The 24347-nt window shown below is 38.9% G+C and overlaps 1 protein-coding gene across 8 annotated transcripts in view; it reads right to left on the bottom strand.

Annotated features, from left to right (window-relative positions):
- The window catches only part of abi3bpb (ABI family, member 3 (NESH) binding protein b), a 28141-nt gene extending 4904 nt beyond the window's left edge, over positions 1–23237 (bottom strand). The window contains exons 1-19 of one of the 8 annotated variants that reach the window (XM_060859492.1): positions 23027–23237; positions 17264–17439; positions 14699–14767; positions 14473–14605; positions 13076–13257; positions 12680–12726; positions 12222–12267; positions 11995–12075; positions 11695–11769; positions 10559–10762; positions 9181–9357; positions 7867–7932; positions 4936–5004; positions 4319–4426; positions 4135–4224; positions 3839–4048; positions 3221–3326; positions 2659–2738; positions 957–986 (exon numbers count right to left, since the gene is read on the bottom strand). In XM_060859492.1, coding sequence (XP_060715475.1) covers positions 957–986; positions 2659–2738; positions 3221–3326; positions 3839–4048; positions 4135–4224; positions 4319–4426; positions 4936–5004; positions 7867–7932; positions 9181–9357; positions 10559–10762; positions 11695–11769; positions 11995–12075; positions 12222–12267; positions 12680–12726; positions 13076–13257; positions 14473–14605; positions 14699–14767; positions 17264–17439; positions 23027–23121 — 2044 coding nt within the window. In that variant the 5' untranslated portion in view covers positions 23122–23237. The remainder of the gene's footprint in view (positions 1–956; positions 987–2658; positions 2739–3220; positions 3327–3838; positions 4049–4134; positions 4225–4318; positions 4427–4935; positions 5005–7866; positions 7933–9180; positions 9358–10558; positions 10763–11694; positions 11770–11994; positions 12076–12221; positions 12268–12679; positions 12727–13075; positions 13258–14472; positions 14606–14698; positions 14768–17263; positions 17440–23026) is intronic. The other 7 variants (XM_060859493.1, XM_060859495.1, XM_060859494.1 and 4 more) reach the window with 7 other exon arrangements.
- Between the last annotated feature and the right edge of the window lie 1110 nt (positions 23238–24347).

The raw sequence follows: 24347 nt of genomic DNA, 5'->3' as shown, positions 1-24347 counted from the left end.
TAAATATAAAAAGTCCTACAGAAAGGAATGGGAGAGCGACCCGTCTTTAAAAACATGGATTACACCTGTGGTAGGCGATGATACAAAGGCATTTTGTAAATACTGTCAATCAGAAATCAGAGCACAGTTAAATGATTTGAAAGAGCATGCTAATACAAAAAAACACAAATCGCACTGTGCACCAAGTATAAAAACTTAACAGAACAATAAAAAATGTTGTCCCCTTCTGAGGTTTCCGATGTAGACCTTGTGTTTTATTAAAATTATCATTTATATTAAAAAAAAAAAAAAAGATGCACTGGATATACTTGGGGCGAGCCTGGTGCTCTCCAATTTGCGATTTGTTAGTCTGGTTGTTTAATAAGAAAATGTATCAGTATATATATATATATAATAACAGTATGTATTTTGGGATGGTATTTTTTGAAATGGGCGGGTTTTAAGCTGTAGTTGGGCTGGAAATCTTTAGTCCAATCTGGCAACACTGTTCTAGAGTGGTGTTTCAGTACAGACCTGCAAGTCATTTAAAGAGTTAGAATTCGAAGAGTTTTTGCAAATTATGTATACAATTATTCAATAAAACATTATAAAACCTCTCTATTCTAGAACCCTGTGTTCTCTAGAAGAATGCACATTGCTTTCACAGCGGAAGCTACTGCATGTGCTTTCATTTCTACACTTGGGTCCTTTATGTTCTGGAGAAAGGTCTTGTGTTGTCATGTGGGTTCTTTGGCATGTGAGAGCGGGGATTTTTTTGTTCTAGAATCAGACCTTTTTCAGGTTAGACGAGGGCAAAATGCAGTTCTCACATCCTTTTTAAATGTTTTGCCTGGATAAGAGACATGTTTTAAAGGAAGAATGTGTTTTTGTTTGAAGTGAGTTTCCAGAGACGTTTTGAAACGTTTTCTGTTCTCTCTCAATCTCTCTTCACATCAAATTGTGCTCCGGAGATTTACCTGAAACGTACTCGCTCACTCTGGGATCCGCTGCAGGACACAAAAAAAAAAAGAAAGAAAAATAGATGAGATATTTGCAATCATTGGTTCATTTGAAAGCGACCGTGCAGAAGAAGCCATCAAAATGATGTGTGGGCGATAGGAAAGTTAACAAGACTACCGTTCCAGCTCTATGTTGGCTAAGCAGAGGTGGGCAGTGTGCCTCAGGTATTAAACTAAAATAAATTCCATCTACCATAAAGCAGTGTATTTTTTTTTTACCTTCCAAATAATCTTTGAATCTCTCTGCTGAGAACAGTTCCACTGGCACGGACAAGTCTGGTGAGCTTTACGAAGCTTTAGGAGACAATGATTCAGTTGCAGGAATGGCTGAAGGTTAAAAATGACTCCTGTCTTGATGAAGTCTCTTTCAACATCCCATTTCACAAAGGCACACCCAATTACTGTACTGTTTATCCCTGCCTTTTGGTTTCTAGCTGGCACTGATATTTCTTCTCTTCCATTACCTCTCCTCCCTAATTCCTTTTTTCCTTTTTTTTTGCAGAACCAAGAGCTAGAGTTCTGTGTGGTTGCCATAATTCTGTTAGCTCAATGAAACATATTGTATTGCAAGCTAACATAATGTAACACATACCTATTGTAGCATAACGTAACATAATATACTATTATGTTATAGCATAAACGATCTAGCTTTCGTATCATCTTAACGTGTTTGCTATGGCTTTATGTTTTTTTATTTTACACGCCCATTTAACCCTTGTATGTTGTTCGGGTCTGTGGGACCCGTATTCATAAACACCAATAGTTTTGAAAAACTTTTCTTCCTTGTAAATTTGTTGATTTTTTCCCACTTGATTAAATTAGATTTTCTTTTTTTTATTACATTTTATTAAAAAACAACAAAAAACGAGTATCACTTTAATTAAAAAATGCCGCTTATCCAAACTACCTCGGGTCACGGGGAGCCTGTGCCTATCTCAGGTGTCATCGGGCATCAAGGCGGGATACACCCTGGACGGAGTGCCAACCCATCGCAGGGCACACGCACACTCTCATTCACTCACACACTCACACACTACAGACAATTTTCCAGAGATGCCAATCAACCTACCATGCATGTCTTTGGACCGGGGGAGGAAACCGGAGTACCCGGAGGAAACCCCCGAGGCACGGGGAGAACATGCAAACTCCACACACACAAGGCGGAGGCGGTAATCGAACGCCCAACCCTGGAGGTGTGAGGCGAACGTGCTAACCACTAAGCCATCGTGCCCCCATACTGTTTATATTGCTTGTAATTGAAATGAAATAAACATCTGTAGAGTATTTTAACATAAAATTTTTGATTGTGTTGAATTAAAAACCCAAAAATGTAGCGGGTCCACCAGACCCACGAACACTGGCTGAGTAACAAATATACGAACACCACACAAGGGTTAATCCAAAAAAATCTGGGCTGCGAGCGTGCCGTGTTGGTGGCTGGATATTTCGTCTTGTAATGCAGTTATACGCTTGTTCAGTTTGAATATTGTTATTCGATTTTCAAGTTAGTTGTAGTTAATAAAGTGTTATATTGCTCTTGACTGAGATGTAAGGTTTCTGGCATTGGAAAAAAAATCTCAAAGTGTATAAGTACTCATGTTTGGCTTGATTTGCTATCAGGGTGTAAGCAGTGCATTTTTGCGTAGTTTAATACACATACCTGATTCTGTGTTAAAGGTCACTGGTTCGCTGGGTGGCCCCTCACCCAGTTCGTTCTTTGGCTTCACTTTGAACTCATAACTATGTGGTAAGGTGAAATGAAATGTAATGAGGAATTTTAGATAAGCAAATGTAATGTGTAAATGTATACAGTATGTTCTGCTTATGTCCAAGCACTTTATCTCAAGAATTGTAAGTTCACTTGATCTGCTCTTATTAAACTGGATATAGTTTATAATCTCAGTGAAATGGGCTGGTTTTACTCTCCATCCACTAAACTGTGATACTTGATCCACGTACTCTGCAGATGGTGAGGCCACTTTAATAGATCCTCCATGTGTGAAATGATCTCCACACACACATACACATGCACATACTGTACACACCAAATCCCAGGTTTTATGGAGACTTGCTTAACACTCTCTCAGCACTGTGTTCAGTCTCGTTATTGCTCATATTTCTCATAACTCTGCATTCCTTAGCCTAGTGTTTAAGGTATTATTTTCCCTCTCAGTAATGATACCGTGTGTGTGTGTGTGTGTGTGTGTGTGTCATAAGAATACCTGGACTCAGGTTTGAGGTTCTCCACAGCTGTGTGTGTTTGGTTGGTGGTCAGGATGGAGACCTTTTCTCCTTCAGGTCCTTTTGTGGTGGAGATGACTTCATACTCTGTCAACAAACACGATAAAAACACATTCATTACTTGACACTATTAAACACGTTCATTTAAATAAGTACCTAAATTATGAAACGTACTCCACGCAATCAACAATTAAATTTTAAAGCAAAACAAAAAAAAACCACAGCAATGGTTGTCAGTACATAACAACATTCATAAGACATTCATAAGACAATCTATAGGTAAAAAAATAAAAACCCAAATAGATTTGTCATTGTGTTGTGACTGATCCTAGGAGTTAAACAGATAAATACATTAGGTCCTGAAATGGGTTATACTGCTTCAGACGATCAGTAAGACACCTTATTCATCATCGTCATACACCTTATTCAAGGAGACTCATCAGTTCTTGGATAAACTAACCTCTTGTCAGTTCATGAAGGGACAAAGAACTGATCAATCCCTCAGGACAGCAGTAGAAAATGGTGAGGTTTTTATAATAGAATAGAATATCAATTTCTCTTGATGTTTTACTTTTATAACCTTATATATGACTACTTACCTGTGGTTTCGTTGTCGGTTTTATCCCAGTCAAGAATAACAAATGAGGGACAACCTTCCACTGTGACCACGGTAAGGTTAGATGGAGCTGTACGAGGAGGACCGGTCACTGTGGTTTCCCCTCCTTCTTCTGCTGGGAAGTAGCTCAGTGATGTAGTGATGGAGCACGGTTCATCGGGTTTCTTATCTGTTTTATATACCACGTGAGGAGCTGCAACAACAAACACCTGGTTCAAATCTCCAAGCACAATTGTCTCCTGCTAGATCTTATTTATCAATACAAAAACATTTCTTTACCAATGAATCGCTCTTTGCCCAGGGCGTCGATTTTGGATGCTGGAACAGAACTGAAGGAAGACGAGTTCTCCCATGTTTCAAACTGAGTTGCTGTGAAATCATGTGATGAATTAAAATCAGCAATTCACTAAATTATACATATAACGCGAAAAAAACAACTGTCTTATACAATTCTTCTTTATACCTGTCACTGGAGAAGCAGTTGTTCTTGGTTTGACTGGTTTGGCGGTCACAAGGGGCACTTTTGGCTTCAGGATAGATGATTTGTCCTGCTGCAGGTCAATCGACTTGTCTGGTAATAAAAAAAAATACTGTTTATTACTTTAACAATATAATAACAGAAATTAGATCAATTGGTGTTTCCTGTAACAATAGAATTCTGGATTTCTCCATTTTAATATAGTTAACCTCCTGTGATATCACAAATTCACAAAAAAGTACAGCAAGAATTTGAATTACTAATAATTAGTGTTTTAATTGATTTAAGACTTCCATTAAGGGTGCCAATATTTCTGCAGAGCTAAATACTATTTTATTATTAAACAGGATTTTAAAAGATCGGATACTTAGTGCAGTGCTTTGTTTTACACGGATAGCTAAAGTGAAAATGAGATAATCACCTCTATAATGTACTTGTACGTCACTTTACTTTTGGTACTTTAATGAAAATTTGCTGCAGCAAATTACTATCCGTTTTAGAATAACGATTTGAGCGGCGTTCATATCCAGTGATTAGATGTTAAAAATCAGTAAGGAAATATTATTAAAAAGTGAAATGTTAACCAGTGGCAAAACACTCACCAATTCCAATGGGATTGCCAACCAGGTTGGGCTTTTTATTGATAGGGAAAGAAGGTCGAGCAGGAGAACCTGAAGAACAAAATCAAGCCGTTATTAGTAAAACAAAAGAAAACACAAAATTTTGAATGGCAACACAGAAGATAGTTGTCTCAGATCCAGGTATGTGCTAAATCTTTCCTAAATCATACATTACATTAACAGGTTTGGATTTCCTGCATTTATATTTCACCCCCAAAATGAAAAATTAAAAACAATAAAAAAAAAAAAAAAACACAATTACACGTGTATTTTAATCCGTGTCATGGTGTACAAGTCTCTCTGAATGAGCTGTTGCTATAGATACAATAATTTTTAGAAGGTGCAACTCCTTGCGACCAATCAGAATCCAACAGCGTTGTGGAACAAAATGAAATTACGAATTACGAAATTACAAAATGAAATTACGAAATGAACAAAGTCCTAAAGGTTTAATGTCTTGGTGCCTTTGATGTTGATATTGTTTCATAGTGAATGATTTGGGTTATGTCTTTGAGATGATTGCCGCTTTAGGTGTTTAGATGAGAAGGCACATTACACTGTTTTTTACATTGAACTCGATCATCAATTTTAAAGTAGACTTTGCAGATGATAAAATGTAATGCTTTTTCTTGAAACCTATTCATATATATATATATTTCAAGCCAAATAGTGATGGATGTGTTTGGAGTTGGATATGTAAAACTCAGAGGAATCAATCCAACTCTTTTTGAGAATCAACTAACATGGTTTAAAGGTTTAAAATGTATGTCATAAATCAAATCATTTGTAATAGAAGAGCAACAGCAAAATGTTTTCATCCAGAACAATCCAGTCTGGAAACTCTTTGAACAGTCTTTAAGTTTCAAAAGTTCACAATGCTTTGTTTTCTCAATCTGTTATGACTAGTCAGAGTTGAACTGTCGTAGAGTCAAAACGTCTCATTTAAACAGAAAACGTCAGGTGGTGTTTGACTTTGCATAATTGATCTTGCAGAACTTGTCAAATAAATGAGACAAGCTGAAAATTAAACAATGTTAAACAACGGTAAATTAGATTTAAGGGGAAAAAGACTGACAGACTTTAATTCCAAATGAAACCTAAATACTGTTGGTTTAGCAGAAATTTTCCCTTTTTTGTACAGAACTTCTTTTCCTCCAATGTAGCATATGAGGAAAACAAAGCCTAAAGCAAACTGGCTTGATGTAATGGACTCTAGCGTGGAAAATTTGTTCAATCTGTTTCAGAAGCTGCAATAAAATCACTTGCTCTTTAACAGAGTCCAGCTCCTAGCATCTTGTGGCAAGAAGAAAAAAATTGGGCACAAATCAAGCTAAAACTTCATTTTCCTAAAATAAAGCTGAAGACCAGCTGACGCCATACGTCCATGAGGAAAGTATTTTCCAAAGACTCAGCTAGGGCACGCCGAAGAGCCGGCCCGATGGTTTTGGACGGACGCGTGTGGGTATCATGCATCTGGTGGTAAATTGAGGGCGACCAGAATGAATTGCAAACGAATCTGTCTGGGCCTTTAATGTAGAATGTTTCTCAGCAGAGTGACTGGTCTCACCATGACAAACCACAGAAACTTATATAGGTGAATTTTCTTTACCCCTTTTTTGACCACCAAATTGGATCAATCTGTAAATGTCATTTGGAAAATGTAGAAAACACCATAAACTTGATTTGCTGTTTGCTTTCCAGGGTATTTTGTGTTTGATTGCAACTCGGAAGTCACAGGTTCGTCATGTGTTCTCTTGGGCTTCCAGAATATGTAATATGATTGGACGCATGCAATTACACCCCTAGGTATGAATGCGTGTGCTCATGATGCCCTGTGATGAACTGGTATAACATCCAAGGTGTATTCCTACCTAACCCCGAGAGAAAGTCTTACAGAAGATTAATTCATGAATTAGTACTTTGCATAATCCTGTGTTACGTTCAGTCTAAATGTCACGAGGTATTAAATTTCATGTTTTATTGTGAAGTGAAATCCCATGTAAAGCGATCTGCCAGGTATTTGACTCTTTAACCACTCCCATGTAACTGAAGCAATATTTATCTACCTAACTAAATCCCTGGAACGAACAACCAGTCTTTGATTGAAACAGATTACACAGTAGAGCAAGACGATACACAACATATTGAAGCTCATGAACACCACATGGTAGTCATGCAGCTACACATGCATACAGTATATTCGAAAAAATAGCATGAAGAACCTTACATTTTTCAGAGCACAGAATTCCCAGCATAGTTGCTAAAACAAAACCCATGCATAGGCGCCAACATCTGAAATTCATTTGCGATGCTCAGTTCTGGTAACAATGTACAACTTCATAAACAACGCACAGGAAGTATGCACAGCATGGTACATTATAATTGCGCACTGCGGTAGAAAAATAGCATTATTTTACCATAAGTTGCTACCATGTGGTGTGAGACGCAGGCTTTAAAGCTTTTAATCGTAGGTGAGATAGTACACTCACACACTCATTGTAACATTAGTGTTTAAATAAGCCAAAATTTAATGAAACCTTAAATATCGCAGAGCATCCACAGAGCTGGCGCCTATGCCCAATGGTGTTTCAAAAGACAATCAAGTTTAAGAAAATCCAGTGGCCATTATTGCTAATTCCTTAAAGGATTAGAATCCATGGGACAGAGCATCACATGGTAGCATCACAACAATGACCACAACAACAGAAACACCATGAAGCATTTGCATCTGAAGCTTGCGAGAAAAAAAAAAACACCAACATTGAGTCAAGGACATATAAGGCAATGTAAGGCTGGCGAGCAAATGGGCTTAAAACATTTGAATGGACAGAGATGGGTAAAGACACCAGCATGGAGAAATGCGGGTTAATGGTGGCTGACAAAACACAGGGGCACGGGGTCGGCTCATTTTACCCATTCTGGCTCTGGACCACATGACTGGTTTGGGGAAAGACAATCCTTTATGATGCTGTCCGTTCACTGTTGGGAAAAGAAGGGATGTTATGCAGAAACAGCACAAAAACACTGGGTCTTGGGGCAGAACTCTTGTTAGCATGAGCAACCTAAGGGAACTGAGATTGGAGTGTGGGACTAAAGGACTTAGTGTAAATAACTGGAGAGAAAAGGGATAGTACAGATGGCGGGCAGGCAGTTGATCTGTACCCATCAGTCTAAATCAAACACACTTGCCCTCTGTGTAAAATTGTCAGGGAATAGGCAAGCGTGATGGCTGGTCTTCACACACAACACATGTTGCATCGAGTAAAAAATAAATTGGCTCAGAGGCAGCATTCATCACTTCCAGCTTTTCACATTACTGCCCTGGTTTAATGTTTCCCCTCATTCACTTCATTCAACTAATGATGGCTTCATTACGCTAATTAGTAGGAATACATTGATACCGATACTGGTGCTGATTTACTTGTTGCTCTACAGTATGTGACATGAGCCTGAGTGTATGACTCCATGCTAATGAACAAATGACAGGAAACAACAGCAATCTGGATGTGATGAAAGTTAAAGTTAAGGTGCTCTATACTGTACATAGGGTTAGGGTTAGGGTTACGTTCAAGTTCTTGACAATCAGTTGCTATTTGTCATTGATACAAATCATTGTCATTGATTCATAAGACACTCACAAAAAACGATCCCAGCTAAGTCCTGAACCCTGCCAATGCACTAGCTAACCTGAGGAAGATTGACCTAAGTGCAAGAACATGTGTTTGGTGCATTTTTCATGGCCACCATATAAACCAGTGAAATGCACATAGAGCTAAATAAAATGTCCCATGATGTACCAATCTGACTAATACTAAGAGGTTACTCACTTCCGTATCAGTATCAAAGCGTACCAATAAACATTTACTCATTGCACTCATTCTAGGTCTGAAACAAAAGGCATTCATGCTTCCTCAGCTGATGCTATACACAGGAACACACACACATACACACGGCACCATTTTATTTCTTTTTAAAGGTCAAAGACCAAATCATGCATCCCAGGATTGAGTATCACAGCTTTAACTGGGACCTGGGAGCAAAATGTTGCCAAAATGTGCACAGGTGTGTGGGGCTTGCTGCTTTTGGACATCATCCAGCAGCTCGAGTCAATGAGAAAAACAGTTCTGGTCTGAAAGAATGCTAAAGATAGAGAGACCAAAAGAGTGAAACTGAAAAGAAGATGCAAGACATTAATATGGTAAAAAGGAGTTAGAGTGGTTCCTTTACCCCCATATCTTCTGGATGAGTCGTTGGCCCTGGGGAAAGAGGGTGGCCGTATGCCGTTATAGAAGGGATAGAAAGGACTTCTGCCCACAGCCGTTTGGTTCCTGGTGCTCACTGCTACGACTGAATCGAAGGGTTTGGGTGGGACTGACAAGGTCGGGTCTCTCAGAATGTTTTTACCTGGATAAAAAAATACAACAGCACCTCTGGTTACTGTGTGTAAAGAAGGTACATGTATGAAAGGAAAAGATCTATCAACAAAATTCCAGGTCAAACAATTTGCTTGTCTGGCTAGGAAAACCATTAATGCTTCTAAATAGAACCATATATTGTAACAAAGTGTTTCTATCAGAAAGAGTACCAAGTAGAACCTGTTTTCTAGATTTATTTAGTAAGGCATTTCATATTCATTAAATTGGTGATAAAGCATTCGTTAGATAATTAAATGTTCTTAGAAAACAAATACTTTGTTGTAGGGTCTTTAAGTGACATCAAGAATTCAGTCAACATCAAAAGCTCAAACAATCTAAATTGCTAAAGTGATTAGTTAATATTATATTATTGGTCTCACCCTTTGAACAATGTAGCTAGACTTAACTGTTGATAGCTAACATATTCCAGTCTATAAAACACTAATAAAGAACTCAGTCACGCTATGTCCTAAAAGTGTATTGTAAATGGTGTTGGGAATAAGATACTGCTATATACTGTAGCTAAGAAAATAATGTCATTCCTTATTTTTTACTTTTGCTTAAGGTTAAATCATTGGTACATAGATGTGATTAATGTTTCAGTGCAGATTTTGAGGTGTAGATGTGTTTCCACAGTAAGGTGCATTTGGTGCATTTCCTGTGGAAGCAAGACACAGTGAAGTGAACTGAACTGAAGTGAAGTGAGACTCCTTGAAAATAGATTAGAAATAGCTGTGAGGTCACATATTAGTTCTGGCAAGCTACCGTAGACCTCTCAAACAGTCACTTGGGTGACAGCCATTTATCTGCCAAAAAAAGAAATCAGCAAGAAGATTACTGCAGTGAGGTCAGCCCTCTGCTCCTTATTGTTACTGGCTGTCTCTCAGAATCGTTTATCTGTTTTTTTGGAGGATGAATTAACGGGATTACAGGATATAGATTATTTCAGTAGTAAACAATAATAGATGGATGGTCACCATCATGGGGCATTCTGTAAAGCACTGAAGTACAAAGTGTTTTGTAATTGTAAATCTAAGAACAAGGAAGATGCCTGTTTGGTCCAATCCAGTTTAGATAAAAAGTGCAACACTGCAAAAAAAAAACTCTGTAGACATTATAAAGTGAATGAGACAGCACTCCTGTAATTAAAACATTAGTATTAAAAACAAACCAACTTAAAGGTTAATTACCAGAATTACCAGATGAACTATAAGTCTTGGGAGTGGCACTTGGTGCCTTGGTTTGGGAGAGGCCATGTCGTCGGTCAATCTTGTAGGGGGTCAGAGGGGAGACCGTGGTTGTCTGGCGAGGGGGTTGAGTGGACAGGAGATATTTCAAATTGAGAGAATTCCCTCCAGCTTGAGAAGAGGCGTTTCTACCAAGGCTGTCTGGGTCTGTTTCAAAAGAAATGGAGCAAACCAGCTTTGACTATTGAGACCACTAGTTTTTTGTTCGTTTTCTATCCCACCCTGCTATCCTGTCACTATAGTTTACACCCGAGTGCCCTGTATTCAATTGGACTCCATCAATTCCAGATGGCAAATATCTGGTGTTCAAATATCTGTCAAGAGATAAACAACATCCCCTCTACTTATTACCCTGTAGCATTTGGATCCTGTGTTAGTCAAGTGTTTTTTTTTAGCTTATGGTCTCATTAGCTAGCTGGTTTGAGTGAAAAGAGAGTCTGTTGTTTTATCCTGAGTCTGGGAGACAGAGGGAGACATGAAAGGCCTCCCGATCACTGCCTTTCCCATCTGATACTGGAAGAAAATGTAGTGGTTTATGAGCATGCGTGGGTCTCATGCAGACTGAACCATGACCAACAGCTGAAATGCAGCATAAAGAATTCGTTCTCTGTGGAATGTGAAGGATGAATCAGTGTATAATTAGGATGTAATATGAAGTTCACTGAACCTCAATAAAAATTCAGCAGCATTTTGGCAAAGTTACTGTCGGATGGATGGATAGAAGGATGACAAGCTTTGGCTTAATATCTTGGATGGATGATGATCACAGAATGAAGAAGTGCTCAAACCCCTTTACATTCAAGAATGGACATTTTGCAAAATCAAGACAACATGCAAAACCTGTATGCATTCCTCTGCATTGCAATCTAAAAAGAAACTTACACCAACCAGGAATCCTCCACTCCAAGGAATCAGGACTTTCTAGCTCTTCATTGGTTCATATCATGCCAACATGCAGCCAATCAGAGTGGGGCAATCTCAGTCACTGCCCAACCCACACTTGCTTCCCTTCCCCATCCCAGCAGCAAGAGTGAGTGCAAAGCTGTGTGACTGGAAAAATAAAAGTCTTGCTATTTTACCCAGTGTTAGCTGAGGTTGTTTGGGCTCATATGACCCAGAGGCAAGTGCAGTTTCCTGCTCGGCCAGAGGAGGTGCTGTAGGAAATAATGCAATGTTTCATAACTGGGGAATGACACAATATATATATACTGTATATGTCTTTGTGTGTGTGTGTGTGTGTGTGTGTGTGTGTGTGTGTGTGTGTGTGTGTGTGTGTGCGAGTGAGGAGACAGTAATCATGAATGCAATAAATCTCAGAAGACACTGAGTTAGAGAGGAAAGAAAGAAAAGAATATGTTGAACGAAAGAATGAAATTTACCAAAAGATGTCTTTGGAGCTCCAGGGAGAGCAGGATTTGTGTGAAGTGGTGAGAATCTTAGCTGGGTCCTATTGTGCAGAGCTAATAGAACAGAATTAATTAGATAGATAGATAGATAGATGGATGGATGGATGGATGGATGGATGTTAATGCTTATTACCCTTAAATGATGGATAGACCAACATTTGCTCTTCTATGATTAGAAACACAAAATTCGAGGGACTTACCTGGCCGAGGTGGTAACACTGTACGTGGTCCCGGCATCACAGGCTTCTAAAAGAATGAAAGAAATCCTGATCATGGTTTTTGTGCATTGTTTTGAGCTTCAAAATATTGCTGTAATCTATTAATAGTAATAGATGGAGTAATCTAGTAATCTCAATGCTATTGAATTCTAGATTCTGATTGGTCAGAAGGTTATGATTCATTTTCTAAAACAACTATATTATATATAGAATAATGTGTTGGCATGGTAAACATTTCTCTATGGAGTCTCCATGAACCATTGCTTTGAGAGCAGAGGCACTGAAGTTATTTTTGTCACTTTGCCAACCACTGATGTAAGGTCCTTATCAATTATTCCTTTATCTATACTTATCTTTTGCACCCATTAAAACAGACATGAACACTGATGTTTTAACAGATATAACCCTCTCTCAAGTTGAATGAGAAGTGGAGAACCTACCTCAGGCTTGGTCTGACTTGGCTTGTAGGGATTGTGCATGATTTTGTCTGGAAGACAAGAGCAGAAGGAGATTAGAGCTGAGTGCCTCGGAAGGTTTGGATTTGCAACACGTGCCGCATGGTCATTCAGTATTTTCTGTGGATTTCCCTCCAACATTTAAAGGATCAGCTGTGGTTTGTTGAGTCAAAACAGTTCTTGTGGGTTCCTTAGATGGGATTATGTCACAGTGTAACAAAAAAAACAACTTTTCTCCCAAAATTAAACACAATATAAATCAGACATGCTGAAGTCTGGAGGTAAATTACAGGGCACTTTGACAGTCGTGGTTAGCTAAGATACCATTTGTGGACTGGTTTGGTATAACTTGTTGCAGGTTGGATTGGTTAGCGTACATACCCCCCATGTTGGTGCTGTGGATGACAGGTTTGCTCCACATGCCGCTGCGGTCATCTTTGTTGGTTCGGACACCAAATTCATAATGAGTGTTCGGTTTCAGGTTGTCGATGACTGTGTCACTGGTGGGGCATGTCTGATAGATCCACTTCTTGTTCCTTTCTCTGTAGCGGATTGTGTAGTACCTACAGGCAGATTTTCATTTCAGTGAATAAAGGAGGAGGAACAGATGGAAAAGTTAACAACAGGGTTGTCAGGGTCACTGCTTCATTTATTTTTGGTACATTTATCAAGAACTGGTTTAATATCAGGTCTCCACTGCAAAGCATTTTTTATTTTCCAGAAAGTGTAATGCGAACATTGCTGGCCCTTGATTAAACAAAAACATGAAAATCTATACAATATCACTATGTTTTTTTATTAATTCAATGTTGTTTTAACTTGTTTTTCCATTAAGCTTTGAATTCAGGTCTAGCTAACCTAGCAAAAATGTAAAATCTTTCCAAAACAGTTGCTCACTCTCTTCAACAACACACAGCTTGTGGGTTCTCCTGGTTCCAGAACTACTTGACTCGCTTGGGTGCAGTTACAGCCTGGGTAGAAGTGCTGAGTCTGTCAGATTGGATTTCCTCTGCCTCATGAGGCTCTATTTTCGCCATGCCCGTGTTTGGTAATGTGCATAATGGCAGCCAGGACATGCACGACATTAGGTTTTAATAAGAGCAGGACTCATGCAAAAAATTCACTCCTCCACCACATCGGTGCGAATCAAGCTTTCCGATATTGGGTCCAACAGTTCTCCGTTTCCATTATGCCAAAGAAACCTACTATAGCAGTGTATGTGAGAAACTGAGAATGAGAGACGTGCTGAAGACACACCTGCAGTGGCAGCAGTCCACACACCGCATGATAATTTTCCACTAAATATCGTTTTTCTCAATTGAGAAGTCATGCGTCATAAATCACAAAGTTTTGTCATGCAAAAAGAATGTATAACAAATTTACAGGCTTTTTCTTTCCCTCCAAACTGGCCCAAATGTTTCACCTAGCTGTTCAGGGTTGAGGTTTTGCTAAATTTTTGCTGATTGTGGTCACAAACACACACAACTTGAATGAACATTGTATGTACACAAGTTTCAGCGAGTTAAAGCTTTATCAGTTGTCCTTCTGGTGGAAAATAATTACTACTACTAAATAATTGCTATTATATTATATATTGCTAAATACAATAATATTTGATTGGTAGTATTGGTCATTATTTATTCTTATCCAGCCCAGTGACTGCTAACTCTGTCTATAACGGATGACAACCTTTTTACAAACTCCCTTCCGATTTGCAATCATGAACCCAGATCAGTTACTTAGTGTGTGAGAGCATATGCATATGTACAGTAACACACCCATCTTCCAGGCAATCGTTCATGATGTTGCCCTCATAAGGCACCTTTGTATATGGCCCCCAGGACAGCAACACCGAGGTGGAGGAGACTGTCCCAATCACCAGGTTAAGAGGCTTGTCCAGGTTGACTTTACCTAGAGGAACCACATCAGGTAAAGATAACAATTCGTCATCTAGTTTTTGTCACTCTGAGTGTGAACATCCAGATCACTACAGTGGTGCTTTACCTGTGCATTGTTTCTTTACATCATTGGGTTTGATTGGCTGGACAGCAACTAGGTACTTTGGTTCAGCATCTAAGTATGAGAGACAAGAAATATAAACAATTTTTACATAATCATTTAAAAGCCGTTGTGTCGTATGGATATTTTATAATACCAGTTGGTGCTGTGTTATTGTTAACTTGACTTAACTGTCTGGATGCATTAAGTTCTTCTTTATAAAGTTCCATTTGGTGCAACGCCATTTTAAGATATTATTGTAAAATCTTAAGCCGTGAAGGAAAATGTCACCGGTGCATATGGCAACAACGTCTTATCCTTCAGGAACAACAAACATTCACCAGAGAGCCTCTCCACATGAATAATTGAAGTATTACTATTCAGGAAGGGTGCTGCATTGATGTTGGTCAAATGGCTTAAGAGATTTGACATTTGATATCTACTTAAAGTGAACCAGGTCCTTAAGTCATTCAAGCTGCTAAGTGCTTCCATGCATTTCTATAAGTGTGACTCTCAGGGCAAGAAACCTCACATGCAGTAAAGTGTGCTCAGGGAGTACAGATATACATAGGACTGTGGAACAACAGACGTTTTGGCAGCTCAGGAACTAGTGCTGATGTGTGCCAAGAACCAGGCTGATTTATGTCTCAGCTTGATTTATGTACAAGCAACTGCAAAAGGAGAGAAACTGTTTTATTTAAGTTTTTCTTCAATTAACTTTGAATACCTATATAACTCTAGCAAAATGACCAATCCCCCGATTGAGTGTAATTCTGAATTTTGAGCTATGTATGTTTTGGATAATAACCAAATCATGGTCTGACTGTAATACCAGTTAGTGTGGTATAAATTTTTGAACCTTAGCAGTTGTCGTCAAAGACAAAACTGTTTTGGCATGTCGTGTGCACTACACATCTATCTGTTAGCCAAACAGTGTGAAGGTTGAATGCTCACAGGGCACCTACTGTTCTACACTTCAGGTGTTCCTTTTAGAAACCATTTCAAATAGAATCCCTTTAGAATCCTAACAAAAGAATCCTTGTGGGACTACAAAGGTTTGTTTGGTTGTTGCTACAGTATGTGGTTGTGTTCCTGAATGAACCCCAAGGGGTGGATAAACTATGTAAATCTTAAGGATGAACAGACCTTTTCCATCTATGTAACCCTTTTTAACATTCCAAAAATAAACCCACATAAACATTGAGTCTATAGAACCCTCCTGGTCATTCCAAGCAGAACCCTTATAGAAACCTAAAACCAGTTACCATCCAAACAATTGAACCATTAAAAACTCTTTCCTGAAGAAACATTCCAGGGTTTAGCCAGGCACTCGTATGTACCCATGATGCTTTAATTCATTAAAAGTTCAACATGGAAGCCTACAACCCCCCAAAACTATTAACTGTGCAAAATATTCTACACAACTATTCTCCAGGTTCAATATGGATCCTCCAAATAGCACACCTTTAGAAAACTAAAGCTTTTAACTGCTGAAAGAATCTTTTAGAAACTCTTCCACGTAAGCCATTCTTAAAAAGTGATTTAGAAGTTTGGCCTAAAGGTCTTTTTTCCTCCACAAGTTTGGTCACGACCTTGCTGAAAAAACATGACAAGGCATTGACCGAACACCGGTGAAAGATAACCAGGCTGATGTAATGTTCTGGAACAGGGCCTGGTAGCCTGAACTGCCTGCAGGATCTCGTGCTTGTCCACACTCGTACATTAAAAGTATTGAAGATTTGTAAGCTTTGAATGTATTAACGTTTGGGATTTGTCAACTGATGACCTGGGCAGAATAGATGTTGCTGAGGAAACATAGAACAGTAAACCAAATAAATAATGAAAAAGCTAAGCATACTGTTGAAAAAAGGGTCCTAAAGAGATTTGCGGAACAGCACAAAGAGTGCTTTAATATGCTCTAAAATGTCAACCCCCTGGAAATTTGCAAAATCATTCGTCATTAAAACTATTCAGAACGTGTTGCTTAACTTTTGGTCTGTTTTCTGTAAGTAAAAAAGCCAAAAATTGTTAATCACAAATTCTAAGCCAAGACTGAACTCACTCGATAGATCCTTTGGCCCTTAGCTTGCCCTGTACTGATGAGATGCAGATAATTAAGAAAAATAATCCGATGTCATTAATAGGTTCAACTTTGAAATATCTGTTGATCTACAGAAAATATCTAGAGGGCTTCTATAGTAAGAAATGCTTAGCAATGCATTTGGCCACCTGACCTTCATCTAGAAAACAAATGTGGGTTGTCTTGATCTATTGCAACATAATTTATCTTACTGTTTTCCAAAAATAACTATGTCCATTCCTAACATTTGTGGTTTTGGTCAGAGCATTTTCCAACTTTGGGAGGCCAGAAGGCAGTTGTTCTAAGATCCTTTAAGACTAATGCATTGTGGTTTTGTGGTTTTGCAGCGTGTTATTTGAACAAACCTTACTATCCCCATTCTGTGGTTTGTGGTATTTTTCCTAACCTTCATCTTGTGAAGAGTGAACACTTAAACACCAGTTCCTGACTTGCTTATTTTGATGAACGTCATGGTAAGGTCTAAGACGTACCGATCTCTGTCTCATAGGGTTGTCCGTTCTCTGGAAGCTGGATGAACTGCTTGGAGAACATGCTAGAACCATAGCCCAGAATGTAGCCCTCAAGCTTGACATCAGGGTTGGGGCGGAGGAACTTTAGGACGATGGTGTCACCGGTGGCGTTGATCCGAACCTTCATATTCTGTCTTCTGACTAAGGTAGAAAAAGAACACATTCATACAGAGCTACGAGTGAACTGTTCAGAATTATGTACATAGATTTGAAATGAAATGGACATCGTTGTAAAGATTATTTATTATTATTATTATTGTTTCCAGATTAATGGGCTTGTGTTTATACACCACAGTGTATTAAAGAACCAAAGAAACTATTATCTATGCAAAGAAAATATGATCTCTTTTGCCACAGGACTATCAGTTATTTAATTCATTTTTGACAGCTTGTGAATAAAGTATGTAGCCGAGTTTTACACAGCATTTGAAGAGTTGTCACCACTAGAAGTTCTCTTTCTGAAACCCTCTCTGTCCTACACAGGTTCCTCCACAAGACGTGTGGAGTCAATCACATTTTTAAGATTCAAACTACTTTCCTTATAGACCTTCGGTATTATGAGCCACCCAAAACCTGGCACGGCCACAAATAAAACTTGTTTTCTTGCATGGGTTGTCTAACACTGGAAGAATGCGACCCTTCTGTTGATTCACAATTTTCATCTGAGTTCTTTGACAGCTATGAGCTTAGCGTCTCTAAGGCTAATTTGCAACAAGGAGAATGTTTGGACCCGCTTTTACTTCCCCTTCCGAAACCCAATAAGCCGTGGTGGTTGAATGTACATTTTGCTTTTCCACCACTGTCCCCATCAATCAGAAGCCTGGCTGATTACACTGGGCTAAATGGGCCAAAAAATATCTTCCCTAAGCTGATGTAAATGTGGCCTTGTACCAGGTATTGGGAAAGCGTTGCAGCAAAGTCTTAAAATTAGCAGGTCATTACAAGCTTGGGAACTCTGGATCATCGGTCACATCCATCATGCTCCTTTACACTTTCCCACTCATTAAATCTGTTTGTTAGTGTTAATGGAGTTACAATTGGACCAATAATGAGAGCTGATTTGGGGCAATTCATTTTAAATGTTTCTTCACATATGGTTATAGTTTATGTTTATTTTTAAAGATGTATCGAAACTTGTTTTTTCAGGGTTTTTTTGGTACTTCATCAATTCTGTGGAATTGGAAGATGGAATATTTTAGTTAGCTCAGTTCATGTAGGTTGCTCCAACATAATTTCTCCATGCTCATGAATACCATTGCATGTGCACATTTTTTGGCTCCTTGTGCACATTTTTCTAATAATGCTGTATGCACCAAGGGAGGACATCCTCATGGCCCTAGGCATAAATATGCCTAACTTTGTTATTAGTTTAGGACTACAATGTGCACATCACATCAGGATCAGCACTATTTGTACTGAAACCACTGAAATTAATAAACAGCTCTGCGGAATTGGATGGAATTTTAGAATTCTTAAAAGAATATCTATTAGATCGAGGAAATATCATGTTTCCTTAAAAATGTAGAAAAATCTGTAGCTGTTAAATCTGTTAAATAATAACGGTTTAGGAATTTACAGCAGATCTGTACAATTGAATATTGAGTCATCTATATGAACTCATGGGCTTGTCAATCCCTAAAGCCTTTCCCTTTTGTTTTTTTCCACATAAACTGATTTCCATTTTATTCAAAAAGTTCCTGACCATTTCACTGACTTTGAAAGTTTGTTAGTTTAGATAGTTGATATGAAAATTTGTGGAAAGAGTCTCCAGTGTCATCACTTTGTAACAGTCAAGTTAAAGGTGGGGTCTCCGATGTTTGAGAAATGCTTCAGAAAATGAGTTGGAACGACAAACTAAACAAAAACAAAACAAACATGTAGCCAATGAGCAGAAAGGGGCGTGTCTTGTCGATATGGGCGGAGAGAGTGTTCAGTGTGCATGTGTGACATTAGCAGAAAGCAGTTTTAACATTGACATGGAGGATAAAAACAAAGAAAGAAAGCGAAGAAAGGCTTACGATAAGATAAGAAGTAGGACGTGTTAATATAGGATCAGCTTTCCAGCGCTGGAGAGAACTGAAGGAGCAGGAAGTTGGTCACATATTCACAGATTGGAGTTTCCCGAGTCAATAACTCCTGAGCTAAACGCTGTTACTACACAAATAACACCTCTTTTCTATCGTAGTAATGTAGAGACGCAGCTACAACCGTGTTTTGTGTAGTAACAGTGTTTAGCTCAGGAGTTATTGACTCGGGAAACTCCAATCTGTAAATATGTGACCAACTTTACTTAAGACGCCGAGGTGCTTTTTTCCTTCTCGATAGGTGAGTAACGTTGGTTTTGCTTTGTTACACAGAACTAATATATGCCTTTGTCCTTTACATGATTATGCTTGTGTGTCATTTTTGCTTGTTTGTTTATCTGCAATCGTATTGTTCTTCCCTTCAGCTATGATAAAGACACATTTCTTTCCATTAGTTGCCTGGGTTACTTATGTATGTATGGGCGGAGCTATCAATACAGGGGTGGGGCCCATTTGGGTTAGGGCGTGTTTGTTTTGGTGATTTCAAATGTCAGCATTGGCTTTCAAACATCGGAGACCCCACCTTTAAGGCTGTAACTTTACTTATGTTTTCTGACATCATGACAGAGGAGTTTTGGCGGATTGGCTGGTTGTAGTGACGAAAGTCAAAACAGGAACGAAATTTTGCAATTGTTTCTCACATTCCTGTGGTATATGAGAATAAAAGAACTTCAGGACATTCTGTTAGTGGAAACTAATCAGCATTGGGATGGTAATCACAGTAATCCTAATAATTAACTGTAACTCATTATTAAAACAGCTGGACACAGAGTCAGGAGGCTCTAAACCATGTTCAACACCCTCGGGAACGGAAATGAAGCAAACAGATTGAGAACATTTCACCGTTGCATGTGTAATATACAAGCTGAACCTGGCTGCCTCCTTTTGGGGGGAAACACAAATGTGCCGATGATGACTTGTTCGTGTTCCAACAATTAACACCATTAATGGCTTCAGAATGAAGGCCAAGAAAAACGTTCAGTCATTACACTGATTCTGGCTTGTGCTGTGTTTAACGAGTGCTGCTCGCACAACTCACCAATACTGTACATGACCTTGCAATATTTCGAATCGAATCTTTTTTTCTCTTTTTTTTTCATGTTCGTTACTCTTGTCTCCATTTTTCTAACAATTATTAATTATGTCGCTTTGTAGAAGCCAACATTCTGTTTTCCTATTTAAGCTTAGACAAAAATTTATCAAGAGTAACTCCTCCTTTCGAGCCTCATGCACCAAATTCAGATATGTTGTAGACCCTGGTCTGAAGTTTGTTGCTATTACTTTTATAAACGATCCGAGTACCGGTACTTCCGGTACTCAAAGTGGTCTTTTTTCCCATAGACTCCCATTATAAACTTTGGAGGTTTATAACTCGGCAAGCTTTCAAACTATCTACACCAAACTCGGCCAGCTCCTTTAGGGTGATACAATGAACAAACTTTTAAATAGGTGTACCGACTGGCCTTTCGGTTGTCCTGCAGCCCCGCCCCCAAAATATGCAAAATCAAAAAACTTTTTACAACATGGACATGTGACATATCAAAACACTCAGAACAATGAGGGGAACTTCCTCACAGGTATTCTGAAAATAATACATTTGCACAACATGGGCATGTGACATATCAAAACACTCAGCCCAAGGAGGGGAATTGCGTCACAGGTTTTTGGGTGACATCACATGCTCATATCCACTTGCCTCCAAATGTTTTGGCACCCTAGCGCTCCACTAGATTTCACAAGTTTTATGTCCACTTGCCTCCAAAAGTAACACTGACCCTTATGTCCACTTGCCTCCAGAAAGCACTTTGCGAATACTTGCCTTATCAAAGTCAACATCAAAGTTTGTTGCAACGAACTTTACAAATCTTGTTTCTTATTTTCCTTTCTTAACATTTTTCGTTTTTTTGTGTCTTTGTTGCTTGACACTTTTTCTTGTGTTCTTTTTGTCAAAAAATTCTCAAATTTGTCCCAAATTTATTTAAAAAATCAGTTATTTAATTTTTTTTCTGTAAATTTCTTTATTTTTTTTTATACTATGTTCTTTTCTTTTTATTTTTTCCCCCTAAAGTGCTGGTGTATTTTTTTCTGAAGACATAAACATTATTTTTCACAAAACTATGCAATTTATTATTATTATTTTTTTTTCATCCTGATCATTTTATTTTTTCCTGTACTGCTAGTGGGCTTTTTAGGACATTAATGTGCACAAATAAAGAATTCTTTTCAGTTCTTTATAAATCAGTGAAGATATATTTATTCAACATCTCAAATTCAAGATCCCCGACAGAAAACCTGCATGTTTGGCTTCGGTTGATAAATTTCCGTAAACATTCTAGAAATATACCAGGAATCTACAAGAAGCCCGAAATAACTTCCAGCTCTGTGATGCAAGTGATGATGTTTAAAAGGTGTGTGTGTATGGGTGTGTGTGTGTGTGTGTGTGTCTCTCTCTCTCTCTCTCTCTCTCTCTCTCTCTCTCTCTCTCAATCTCTCTCCAACACTGTCAAGTTTTCCAGGTCTCTAATCCGTATTTTCCTTCTCTTTTAAGCTGCACTCATCCGTGTAACATACATAAAGTTACTGTTGCTTTTCTAAGAGCTCTTCTTTCGTCTCCTCTGTAAACTCACACTTCACGTGCACTTTGACACTTCTCACACATCCACAGATAAAAATTCAACCGTCAAATGTTTCCACTGACTTTCTGGTTTTCGAAATAGTTGAGGACACACACACACGCACAAAACACACGCACACACACACACTTATAATACAGCACCTGGGACATACTCCAAAGTCCCAATCAAAACACAAGGTACAGAGGTAACATTAACCACTGTAGGTGGAGATAATGCAGAGATCAAAGATACACATATACACACATTTATACACACACATGTATTTTTACACATTCTCTTAAAGTACGTATACACACACACACTTTTAACAACCTCATGAGGTACGGATAAATAACCACACAAGTACACACAAACCCATTTTTAGAACACACACACACACACACACACACACATGAACACACAAGCATACACAAATGCACATGAAAATGTGAGAAAACAGACACGTGAGAAACATCTTTGGCAAAACGTGCATGCACATGAGCGTACACACACACACGCATGCATTTTCATGCTTATGTGTGTTAGACATAGCAACCTTGGCTCGGTCTGTACATTTTCTTTTTTATTACTCTAAACCTCGCCTCAAAACGACTGTATTTGTTATAAACCTTAGAACACCGCCGTTACGCTCACCGCTCTATTAAAGCCACAGCAGATTTTTACAGACTTTTTTTTTTTCTGCTTTTGCCTTGCACTTGTGCCAACACACACATCTGGGTGCAGGATGTGTCAGCTCAGCAGAAATGCACTTTTATTCCATTTCTATCACATTTGCTAAAGCAGGAGCAGGTCGTCGTGCAAAATTGACAACACACTCTGTAAATGCACCTTGCACAAACAGAGACCTGATGCTTTAGGCACAGCTTTACTGCATATAAAGGAAAAAGTTTACACAAGCATCAATGCTGACTGTTCGGGATACCTATCAGGAGTTACCCAGAATGCACTCGTGCATTTGTGCTGAAAATTAGTCAGAATTTTTAGAAAATTGCACCCAAGTGCACTTGCCTCTGATTCTCTTCGCAGAAGAATTTGTGAGGAGTAGAATCCCGGCGATGGAGAGCAGGAGGATGCAGCGGAGGAGTCCTGGCACAGACATGGTGCTCTGAGCACAGGTGAAATAAAATTCACTTAGAAAATACAAACAAACAACAACCACAACAGCCCTTCTTCTCAGGAGACTCAGGAGGTGCTCAGCTCACAGACTGGTGGACCTCGAGCATGTCCGTCGTAATCTATAGTGACCCGGAGGAGGGAGGAGAACAATGATGTCACAGCACACACACGGAGACATGCTTGGACACACCCACACACACTTTTACACACATACACACACATATAGAGTGAAGAAAGAAAGGGGTATGGCTTTAATTTCCCCTCTCTGTCCCTCAGTTGCTGGCTGTTGAGCTTTTTTTCTTCTTTTGTTTCAGTAAGAGTGCGAGAACAAGCAGCTGATTGGGGCAACAAGAATGAGAGAGGAGAAGGTGAGGGACATCCAAACTGCCCCACTGAGCACCAGTCATGCAGAGAGATGAGATATCATCAACATATTTATTAAACTGTCACATATCAAACAGCATCAAAGACACAATATCTTATCTTATTTTACACCAGTCACATGTACAGTATCACTAAATGTTCATACAATTGGGTCACATTTTGGGGAACGATTTGGGGAAAAAGTAAACAGTGGTTCTGGATCTTTTGCTTGATCCACTTTAGACTGTTTTTATGGTAAATGGAAACACACAATATTCTTTTTGCTGACTTCAGAAGTTGTGAAACATTTGGATGAAATCATATTTGGAGGGGAACGAAGTGGGGGAACGCTTCTCTGGAACTTGGCATCACATGGAACAGGAAGAGATGAAGATGGGGAACCACCCATGCAAGTTCCAATGGGGAAACACCAACTCAAAGCCAAGATCAGACTGACTCGTGAGTCATACGGGCCAAAGCTTCAGCCAGAGATGCAACAGTCATAAAACCACCCCGAAAGTCCCCATGCTTCGTAGAGAATATCTGTTTAAAAAGAAAGCACAAACTGAAAAAAAAAAGACGATCTATGAAAAAATACAAAAGAGCATTTATTTCCTATGGTATCCATCACAAGTAGATGGGAAACGATGAGCTAGATTGTGCAGAGGTGCAAAGCGCATCAGTTAACTCACAGACCTAGGGTCAGTGGGGTGATCATGAGCTTGTGTTACTACTATCTGTGTGGAGCATCTATTCATGTTCTCCAGTTTCCTCCCACCTCCTGCATGCAAGTACAGTAGGTACATTTGCAAATTGCCCCTAGTTATGAAGGAGTGTTCCCAGGAT

The sequence above is a fragment of the Tachysurus vachellii genome, chromosome 23 (genome assembly GCF_030014155.1).
Source record: "Tachysurus vachellii isolate PV-2020 chromosome 23, HZAU_Pvac_v1, whole genome shotgun sequence".
NCBI lineage: Eukaryota > Metazoa > Chordata > Actinopteri > Siluriformes > Bagridae > Tachysurus > Tachysurus vachellii.
This window is presented reverse-complemented; position numbering and strand designations above follow the sequence as displayed.